The sequence below is a fragment of the Mytilus trossulus genome, chromosome 2 (assembly GCF_036588685.1).
Source record: "Mytilus trossulus isolate FHL-02 chromosome 2, PNRI_Mtr1.1.1.hap1, whole genome shotgun sequence".
Taxonomy (NCBI): Eukaryota; Metazoa; Mollusca; class Bivalvia; order Mytilida; family Mytilidae; genus Mytilus; species Mytilus trossulus.
Genome location: NC_086374.1, coordinates 49,871,153 through 49,882,582, shown reverse-complemented (window position 1 = coordinate 49,882,582; position 11,430 = coordinate 49,871,153). Strand labels below are relative to the sequence as shown.

At 34.4% G+C, this 11,430-nt stretch overlaps 1 protein-coding gene across 1 annotated transcript; it reads left to right on the top strand.

Annotated features, from left to right (window-relative positions):
• The first annotated feature begins 935 nt into the window (after positions 1 to 935).
• Positions 936 to 11,153, top strand: LOC134707495 (protein SPO16 homolog). The gene is made up of 6 exons (XM_063567276.1): positions 936 to 1,079; positions 1,954 to 2,074; positions 4,992 to 5,093; positions 6,636 to 6,714; positions 7,228 to 7,346; positions 11,001 to 11,153. Exons 1-6 carry the CDS (start codon positions 992 to 994, stop codon positions 11,140 to 11,142), a joined length of 651 nt encoding a protein of 216 aa, XP_063423346.1. The 5' UTR covers positions 936 to 991; the 3' UTR covers positions 11,143 to 11,153.
• The last annotated feature ends 277 nt before the right edge of the window (positions 11,154 to 11,430 follow it).

The window sequence follows — 11,430 nt, the reverse complement described above, 5'->3', positions numbered from 1 at the left end:
TTCAACGGGTTCAGAGGTATATTTACACATTAATTTTAATCAGATATGCATCGTTGAACTTAGAAAAGGTAGTTTAATATGTGACATTGAAATTGTCACTAAAACAATGTAGATAGAAGATTACCATACTTGTATACATTTATACATATGTATAAACAGTGTTTTTTGCTCTTCTTTCAGAAATTTTTTATTGTGCAAGCTTGCATCCCATTACCGTATACGCCTATAGTTTATACGAGATGAACACAATAAATAAATGATCGAATCAAAAACACCCACTTCATTCGATTGTCATGGTTGCCCATCTAAACGTCTAACTTTTATTTTTATTTTTATAATATGAATCTAAAATGGACTTATAAATACATCTTATAGAAATACAATAGTTGTAATTTTTTATTTTAATATATCATTTTCGGACGAGAAACTTTATACTAAAATTTACCGCAAAAAGACGATGTTTCGTTCCCATTTGTCATTTTTCATTTTTTTTGGTCCGGCGATACTCCTGTGGTCCCTACTTGCGATGTGCATATTTTCCAACTCGTTCGATACTCCGATGTCACGGGCTAAAGTGTTGTTTGAGTTTTCATTTGTATATAGCAACATGCCAAATAAAAAAATAACGGCTGAACCGATTTAAAATGGCTATTTTCATTTGAATTGAGCTCAAACTAATCAGATATGTTTTCCTGGTTTAGAAATATTCGTGTTATGACTATATTTATTTACATTAACGCGACCGTGTAAGAGAGCACCCTTGATTTGTTTTAATTTAAAGAAACAAAAGTTTGTGTTTTATGTCACAAACATTCCTTACCTATATATATTCATTAACTTAAATCGCACGATTCATTGATGAACTGCTAGGATCCAACATCGTTCGTTTTCATGAATTTTGCAATGATATAAGCATTTTTCAATGACGCGAGAGGCAAAATTCGTCTGCTATGTTTACAAAGCTTGTTGAAAGATTCTTCGATTTCTGGAAATGGATACGTGGCCAGTTATACTGAACCAGTCTTTGCAAGGATCAGGTTGGGATAAAGTACTTCGACAACATCGGATGAAAATACGTGGTATGCGTTAACTCAAATAGGAATGACGTTGTTTATCATTTTACTTTTTCGTCAGGAGTATCTTATCTCAGTGTACCATCAACTCGTGTAAAGCCAGTCATCACGGATTCTGATAGTCTGAATATTGTCAAAACACAGAACGAGCATAACCATGTGGCAGATGACCGAAAGACAGAGGCATTATGCCACGACTATGACGCACCTTCTGATGACAAATGCCATACATGATCATACATTCTAAGATCTTCTAATACTACGTATAAGAACATATAATTATACACACTACGTTACTCTGTCCAACTCATTTCTGGTCTAAAATGATAAATAAAAAATGACATTCACCTGTAATTTACGCAAATGAAAGAAACAATCAGCGCAAATGAAATATTGAATACTTAAACTTTCTTTTTTTTTTCTTGTGAACCAGCATACATGAACTTTTTTCTATTTTAATCTGCTCTGGAAGGCCTTAGACAGTCTGAGTGTTCGTAAAATCACTGTTACCGATAGCCGATGACAAACAAGTTTAAGGTAAACGATTAAGTACTATTATCAACATACTGGTAAGTATTGCGGTAATCCACGCTGTTATGAACATGATTATAAGGCGTATTTAACTAGTTAAAGCAGCCTCACTTTACGTTGTAAAAAAAATGATTCAAACAGAAAACTCTTTGAAACTAGCATTATCATGTTTTTTTACATTTTACGGAGGACATTTGTTTCAACACGCAATCTTTTTATGGTCACTGTTAGGCGCTGGGTCGGCCACGTACCCGGGATGAACATCAAACTTTATATTCTATTATATGGACCTCTTAAAATACATTCTTGTTAGTGTGAAACCATTAATTATTGGTTATCTTTATTACAGGATCAAACTCTACAATAGAAAACTCCGTTATATTTCCCAAGTCGGGTGTCGCTTTCCTGGTTATACCTTTAAGTAGTTGCACTATTGGACAGTTTGACATAAAGCATGAAGTTCTCCAGCTGTAAGTATTTTGTATGTATATTTTAAAGTTCTATGATTATAACATCATCACCATTATCGTGAGAAGATACGCGTCCGGGGGCATAGCTTTTTGAAAAGCTACTGTTTTCATACAAGGCAGTATCAGTCTTTAGTAATAATGCGGCAATAGTTAACTGTTTTTTAATGACCAACCTAGGGGAGTAATGTTTTTCGGTCTGTGCGTCCGTCCGTTCGTCCGTCTGTCTCGATTCAGGTTATAGTTTTTGGTCGAGGTAGTTTCTGATGAAGTTGAAGTGCAATCAATTTGAAACATCTAATTAGTACAAATGTTCCCTATGCTATTTTTCATATTGTACTGCAAAATCACAGTGTTATTTTTCCAATTTCACGGTGAACTGAACATAAAAATGGTGGTGCAAGTGGGGCATCCTTGTTCTTTGGACACTTTCTTGTTTATTCTGATTTGTACCAACGAACTCGGGGCATCTTTAATCCATTCAGAAATAGTATCCATGTCTTGTTTCGAATGTTTAGATTACGGTAAATGCATGGTCCTCGTGTCTGTAAATTATAGGACTAATTACTCTGTTTTCTTTGCTTATATAATTAGTATGAAAGTCCTCGAGTGCTAATTCTTTATATGCTACGACATTAATTCGAAAGGGGAGGTTTTTTTTCTGTCAATATTCGAGAACAAATATGAATTTCTTACGTTTAATGTTACAACACTAGTGAATCAAGATTAAAAAAAAAGGGCATGCAACAAGTATTACGATCATAGGAACAACACTGAACGTCAGGCTGTCTTAGGGCGTCTTTATGTACTTCATAACTTGCGGTTTTATCTTTACCGCTATGTGGTTTCATCTTAACTCGTTACCTTAAATCGTAGCGCAAGGGTTAAACCGCAAGATATGAATTATATATATACATGTACGAAGTTAAGAGATGGTCATGTCGTTCAATAGACTTATAACAAGCTTGGTTTTGTGACATGCAACACTGTTATAACTTGCACATGGGTTATGCATTAAAACTATAGTCATAGGCAAAAATTGTGTCGACTGCAAACTTTATAAAAATACGTTTGCGGATGAAAATTATGTACATGTATGTAAAGCCAATGAAAACAAAATGTCCTGGTATCATATATCGAATAATTAAATACACGAATGTACTTGGAAGAAGAAGAATGATATATGTACGTCCCAAAGCATCGACTTGTTATTGGATTTAAAGTCTTTCGTATGAGCAACAGCATACCAACAATTCTAGTATGTAGTTTTATATTACTGGAATGGGGCAATCAATGATCGGTTAGTCTTCTCGGGGTGCGATGTGCTCGTAGTACAAAGAGTTGAAAGCTGAAGGTAAATGGGACCTAGTAAACCAGCCATGAGATTAATTACCACACGTAAAAATAAAAAAATGCTATACTAGTATATTATAGGCAGCGGAAGCGACTTGTTCCAGTTCTTTAACCTTGGGAGTTATAACTGTACTATATTAACATGAAGAAGATAAAAAAAAAAGGCCTCTCCCAACGTTCAAAATGACAAATAAAACTGAAGAATCAACTTCAGTTAAGTTCAGCTTATTAAGGAAACGTTCTATTGCTAGATTTTTACACAACACGAACAACAATTACATGGGTGTCACGCATCATGTAATAGGAAATATTCAGCATGTCGGAGTTCCATAGTTCACTTCGGCTTCGGAAAGAAATCAGTTCTATGTGAGGACAACTAATTTGTCTCTTCGTCTCTTTATCTTTTTGGCAAGGTCACGGTTGTTTGTTTTAATTGTTTCCCTATCTTTTAAATCGCATCTTTTTACTTGGATTTGATAAGGAAACTGAAAAATGAGACCTTTGCCCAAGTTATCTCTAATAGACTTTTGTACTTGATTAAAATTGGGGATTTCTTTCCGTAGTTGCTTCCATTATCGTAATTGATTATCGTAATTGTTATTGATTTGCACCTGATTTTGTAATGAATCCATGGAATAATTGCTTCCATTCTTACCTGACTACATCACCGACTAATTACTGGTATAATTGCCAATGAGACAACTATCCGACTTTATGACTTCTGTAATTGCGCCAGCGTTTGTAGCTCTATCACTATATGCTGATGATACAAATGGTATAGCATTGTCCAAACGATTAGAGAAATATAACGCAGAATCTGTTGATAACATGCAGTTATATATATATAGCTTAAATAAAATATGAACCAGGGGCTATTCAGCCATTTTTCAAAAGGGGTCCCCGGCAACACACGCAAATCATATAAAAAGTTGCTTCCCCAAGGGTGACTGGGGTATAGAAATATGGTCACTTGGTCTTCTCCCGACCGGCAGTAAAACGCTTGCCGAAGTGGGGCGTCCGTTTGGCTGTGCGGGATGTATTAAGTTCGCAGTCACGTCCGGTCAGAAGGGGACGTTAAATCCGATGCCTCGTGTAAAGAGAGTGCCACACTCTTTGCACGTTAAGAACCCTTGCAACAACTCTTTGAGGGTCCGTAGGTGACCTGTTGCTAGGCAAAATTTCTGTCCATATCCAATATACCCTCTTTTTCCGGTGGCAGTCCAAATTTCTCCGACCATCATCCCATATGGCCTCGATTGTATCAACCTACCTATTGTATTCATTGTGAACTTGATCTCGTCCTGAATATGCATGAAATATTTGCCATCGGACGTTAAGCAACCAACAATCAATCAATCAATCAATATAAAAAGTTGGAGTTCAAACCATATTTTTCCGTACACAAACTGATTAGTGGAGGTCCAACCCCTGGAATACCCTCTGGATCCACCACTGTAATGAACACCGATGAAGACACAAAATCTGGCGCAATTACTTTGCAAATTGAGAGTTTCTAATTTAGAATCAAAACCATAATGTACAGCTATCAACTTATTTATATCAACAGGACTGAAAAATTTACCCAGCTTCACGCCAGAGGTTATGCTCTAATGTTGGCGTCTTTGCACAGCGAACGTGAAATGAGAATTTGTTCAGAGATACAAACAAAGTGAGTTACACTGGTTTAAATTAATTTTGGGAATACAAATATCATTTTCACTATACAAAATACTTAATTTTGGTTCAAGTAAAAGAACAATGCTTTTTTAATACTTTCCGCTGACCTGTTCTAATATAGGATATATTATTTTATATGGAAAAGTACTCCTATGTATGCAAGTTGCCAGTTTAGGCTATTAAAATGTCCTTTAAGAGTCATACTGTCATTGCTCGAATGATACGCATATACGCCATCTGTCACTACATGTACATATTTTATATATATGATGTTACTATAGACCCGAGTCAGATCTTCGTTCGACCCTTTCTTAAATTGGTGTCCGATCTGGGTACTGTCTTTAGAATCAATGTCTAAAATGATCCTTAAAAGTCGTCCAATATAAGTATCATGTATTATGAGAAGACTCTCCCATCGACAATGATCGAGGAATAGGTCTCCCCTAAATTAACCATCGAGGCCCAAGACTACAAATACATTAAAAAAAAATTGTTCTGTCTTCGTTAACACTGCTTAAATATTGCACAACATTGTTTGATTGTATTTCTTAATCCTTATGGGTGTAATTTTGCAATAAAGAATATATACAACGCGCAAATGAAACATCCCATCCCGAAAGAAGCAACTGAACAAAGTATATTGAGGGTGGTATTTCTTGGGTATATTACAAAATGACATTAGATTGTACGGACATTAACATTTTTTATAGATAAAAGGTTGATCCAGTCGACCTACATCTCATTTGTTTGTACTTACGTTCACAATGTTTATAGGTTAATACTTTCCTTTAAGCTTTCAAGTTCTGTAACCTATTGTAACGTATCATAATCAATACAACAAGTACACTGCCGTGATATCGCTGGTCCGTGACTGAATTAAAGTATATAACTATGTCTAAGCCTTATTTTTAGCAATTGGTATTGTCATCTGAGAAATTCATGTCGATTATAAGATACACAGTTTTCTCTGCTTTCAAATCTTTCTGTTTGAACCCGTCGACCTGGAACTTATCAATTATTGGTAATATTAATTATTTGGAAAGCAAAAGGTCCTGGCTATCCAGGAATGGAGCCGTATTTTTCAATCAACATCATTGTCCTATATTAGTTATCTTAGAAAGTCTGGCTGATTGCTGAATAAAACTACAATAGGGAAAAATTTGACAATGATTGAATTTATTAGTGTCAGCCCTTTGACTATGACCCGTGTATATAGCAAAATCTTAACTACACCATTTGGTGGTGCGCCTGTCAAATGCGGAACGTACAGATAAGGTAATGCGTAACAGGTGAATATACTATTGGTATCGGTAACGGATTCGACCCAGAACTGGTTAATTATTGGCAATATTAATTATGTGGAAAACAAAAGGGTCTGGAGTAGCTGCGAAAACGTTTTTTTTTTTGGTCCGCAAATATCAAAAATCATTTAAAGGACCGCTACGTTTTCGCAGCTAGGTCTGGAGTGGTGTAATTTACTGGAAGACGATCTCAGTTCGACCGATATATGATCAGCAAATGTTTTTCTTTAAAGATTTTTGGAGACCAAACTACAGATGATAGCTATACATAATGTTGATGAAGGGATTCAGGCTATGATAAACATTGCAAAGGTATGTCATCTCAAAAAATCGAATGCTGATGCTACGTAAATAACAAAAATGTGATAAGCATTTAGTTTAATCAAGGAGGTAGCTTAATTCACCTACCACAGTACCAACGTTTATATCTAACAGTTACAACGATGGGTTTATCAATCGGGTTATGCAACCTCCCGGTTAATTTATCATATATAATAACCCATTGTGTGTGTACTTTTTTGGTACAGACTCCACAATTCAAAAGTGAACGGCCATAATGTCTATTCCTTTTTTTTTTTTAATATTTCATAAAACTTGTTTACCAACAGGATATAATTTGTATAATTAACGTAAATATTTTGTTATTCAGTTACATTGCTATTTAGCTAGTTTTGGATTTTTTAATTATGAACATTAATCTTATACTAAACATTTTAATAAAGCTATATACATTTTTTTGGATTTATAAGTTTTCCATGATGAGATTATTCACAAAATTTAAGAGCTTGTAACGGTATTCTTCAACCTTCTTATACTAACTTGTAGGTATTGTGTAAGCCAACCTCAGATGTCATGTTCAGGAGATTAGATGAACTGGCTCATCATTTCAGCATAGACGATACCACGAAATCTGCCCTTGAACAGCTCGGTCTAAGTGAACATCATATCCTTTTATAACTTATGAGTTTGTATATATATAATATTTCTCTAATTCTATGGAAATTTATCGCTTTCCTAACCCATTGTATAAAAAAATTTAATCAACGTGTGGTTGCCGGTGATCTCAGATCATCATTGGATGATTTTAAGGGTCATGACCTTTTTAGCTAACTGGATGAATCAAAATATGCTAACAGGTGTTAATGAAATTGACAACTTCGTGCAAAGTGAAAGGCACTCGAAGGGGATTTTCGGTTAACAAAAAAAGAAAATGTATTTTTTAATCATTAGAGAAACAGATTCTTACATAGTTACTCGTGAATTATCGGATTTATCCAATCTCGATAGTTAAATTATAAATTTTAAACAATCTTGATTGGATAAATCCGATAATCCACTGGTACCAATGTAAGAATCTATATATATATGTTCCTTTGATATCTTTCGCCTTTTCACGTCTTTGACAGATATTAATTAAACGGCATCAGCTCAAAATCTCCCTCTAAGTAGTAGACATCGCATAAATCTTCTAGCTCACGATAGTTCTATCCGAGTTCTCTTATAGTCACGGTTCTATAATCACTGATCCTTGTATCCCAGGTTAACGGTAAATTTCAGCCCTGACAATCCGTAAATCGTTTCAAGAAAGTTTCAAGAAAGTTGAACTCTGACAACAATATCTTCTGTTGGACCAGTTTTGACCCTACATTGTACTCATATATGCACGTGTTCGTTGGTGTCATTGAGGACCTGGAATTTGAGGAACTGGCGCCGAATTTGGTTAGCGGCGAGTCCCGTTTATTCTTTGAAACGGTAATAATGCCAATAATGAACGAAGTCGCGTATACTGGCGTTAAATAAGCACCCCTGCCTGCATGCAGAAAGTTTGGCGGCGAACAGGCTACGACGTAGGAAGCATATGCATTGTCCTTTAGCCGCAGTACTGTACACACCTAGTCCACTGAATTGCTTAAACTTTGTAAAGACGAACTCTTGCAGCCGCTTATGCTCAAGTTATGGCCGACAGATGGGAACCAACTCAGGATAACAATATTCGACCCTAAATGACAAGGATAACCATTGGAGTCCTTACACAACAATATATATGGACAACCCTTGCTTTCAAAGCCACCTGATTAGAACCAATAGACTATGATATTTTGGATAGTATCGTCCAACAACGCCAATCCCAACTTCAATCGTTGAACCAACTCAGTCAAGCATATATATATATATATATATACAACTCGTCTAAACATCAACCCAACAATGTTAGATCTGTAAATTTGCTTTCGCAAATTTTAGGTTCTTCTATATATATAGATGGCAAAGGATACGACTGGTCTGAATATAAATATGTGTTTGGTCCATTCCAAGGAGATACAGAACTTCCAAACCAAATATCTGTATCTTTTGAAGAATTTAGTAAAGGTTTTCAGTACTCATAGGCGGATTTAGGGGGTGGGGCAGGGGGCCCTGGCCCCCTCTTTTTGGGAAAAGAAATCAAGTTGGTTGTTTATATAGGGAATCATTGAAGCGTGACTGGAGCGGGCCCTCTCTTAGGTCAGTCAGTGGGCCCCCACTTATGTAAATTTCTGGATCCGCCATTGGTACTAGTAATTTGTGGTAATAAAATCTCTGATTTAATCATTTACAAGTACAAGTAATAGTATAACATAGAGTATTGAAACCCAAGACGTCACAACTTGTTACAAACACGAGCATAGAAAACGAGTGGTGAAATATAAACCCCATAAGATGATGACAAACGAACATTAATTTACCTTCCTAAAAAGGAATATCCTAGCTGATTTAGAGTAATTTCTCGCAATTTGATTGGCTAATATTGTCCTAATAAATTTCAGTACATTTTTTTATAATGTCAATAAGAATTATCTCCCTTATTTATTACGTCAATTGGGATTATCTACCTTATACCATTGACCTAATAAAAAAATGAAAAAAATGAGTTGCTTTATTAATAAAATAAATAAAAATAAAAGAGAAATCTTTCTAAAATATTATATACAAAAATATGTAAATTTTATTACACTTAATTTTACTGATAAACTCGTGATAATACTTAATCCATCAACACCAAATGATGTAAAAGCAGTTGTTTCTTTTATTAAAGAGTCATTAGAACTGAGGAAAGGAGAACAGTAACTGATTTTATCATATTTCTTATAATATTGTCGAGTTTTCATTATGTTTCATTACATTTGTTTGTCAATGTATTTGCCACAACCAAAATTGGTTTTTGTATGTTTTGCAAATAAAGATTTAACTTTATAGTCCTAATATTTTTTCACAGTTTTAGATTAAATATCTAAAATATATTTGGTTGATATTGTCCTTATATTGAATTTATTTATAATATAATGTAATCTAACAAACTCAGGACTAATTCGTTACACAGTGTTCAATTGTCCTAATACGGATTTTTTCGGGTCAATAAAATTCATATCGGGTTTGGCTTCGCCTCACGCGATATGGATTTTATTGACCCGATAAATTCTCGTATCAGGACAATTGCACACTGTGTAACTTATAATATTAACCGAAAGGGGAACGAACACTTGCAATTTTAGTGTAGTCTATAGTTTCCCGTGTAAAACTTAAACATTTATATATCTAGGAAAAAAGTAAAAACACAAAAATACTGAACTCCGAGGAAAATTCAAAAAGGAAAATCAAAAATCAAAAGTCCAAACACATCAAACGAATGGATAACAACTGTTATATTCCTGACTTGGTACAGGCATTTTCTAATGTAGAAAATGGTGGATTGAACCTGGTTTTATAGCTAGCTAAACCTCTCACTTGTATGACAGTCGCATCAACTTCCATTACATTGTCAACGATGTATGAACCGTAAAGTTATCACCGTTTACATTTGATTCATTTAAAAGTAAATTACTTTCGGGTAAATTTCGGCAGTATATTTATAAAATTCTTGAGTATTAGTATAATACTTTGATATTGTGAAATTACTTTTACAAGGTTTGCCGAATCAGAACATCAAAATAAAACAATTGGTATTTGGGTAATTTAAAACAGATAAATGTATGAGAGGTGTTTCATAAAAAAACTTTTAGGTCAGTGTTAAAAATGATAATTAGAACTCAAGTGAGCTATTATATGCTGTTTGTTCATTTTTTGTGACATTAGCTGTCTAATTCATGTTCAAAGATCTCATATTTGATTTATCCCACACTAAAAACATTAACAATGCATGAACTCTTTATAATGTATCAAACTGTAATTTCATGCCATAGATTTAAAATATGTAAATCATCGTTTTACTATTTAAAATGGCATCATCTACGAGATATAGAAAACATAAAATAATATATTTTTGTTCAATTATTAATGAAACTTAAAAAGTGATATAATAATTCGCTTTATCATCCAGTTTGCTACACATTTGTCAAAAGAAAGCAAAGAACTATCGGTTATATATTATTTACTTGCAAGCGAATAATTCGACCTCATTAAATCCGTATTCATGTGAATCCGTTAGCAAGAGATGGGTTACACATGAACTGGTAACACAGTTCACGGGTTCCAATCTTTTCATATTGACTTATTATCTGTCCAAATGTCCACTAGACATTGTCAGAAACTCTTGATTTCATACGATCCTTAACAACATTACAGATACATATATTGCAGGACTGTTTAGGAAGCTTGGCTAATATAGTAAAAGCTAACAAAGAAGATCTATTAGACTGTAGTCTGGATTCGGAAACAGCTGATAAAATGATCAAATTCTTCGACAATCCTATGGCAATAAATTAATCACAAATTTGTCTGGTAGAATAGTTTTGTACTAATACGTTTGATGGATTTCTAACCTGTTTCTGATGCTAACCACTGCAAATGTAGTTTCAAGTCATTCGACAGTTATTAAGGTCTTTCCCCTACATGGGAAAGACCTTATTGTTTTTCTAATGTTTTTTTTTTCTTTTTTTTCTTCCAGCATTTTTTTGGCACGCCCTCCTACCGCTTCTATTGGAGTTATCAATCCCAAAATTGAACCATCGATAGACCTCAAGATGAACTTTTACCAGATGAACTTTTGTAGGA

Excerpts from the sequence above, each read along its gene's own strand:
- LOC134707495 (XM_063567276.1), top strand. The coding sequence starts at position 992 with ATGGATACGTGGCCAGTTATACTGAACCAGTCTTTGCAAGGATCAGGT. Across the intron at positions 6,715-7,227 it reads CTATGATAAACATTGCAAAG|GTATTGTGTAAGCCAACCTC; the intron begins GTATGTCATCTC and ends ACTAACTTGTAG. Across the intron at positions 7,347-11,000 it reads CTCGGTCTAAGTGAACATCA|GATACATATATTGCAGGACT; the intron begins TATCCTTTTATA and ends AACAACATTACA.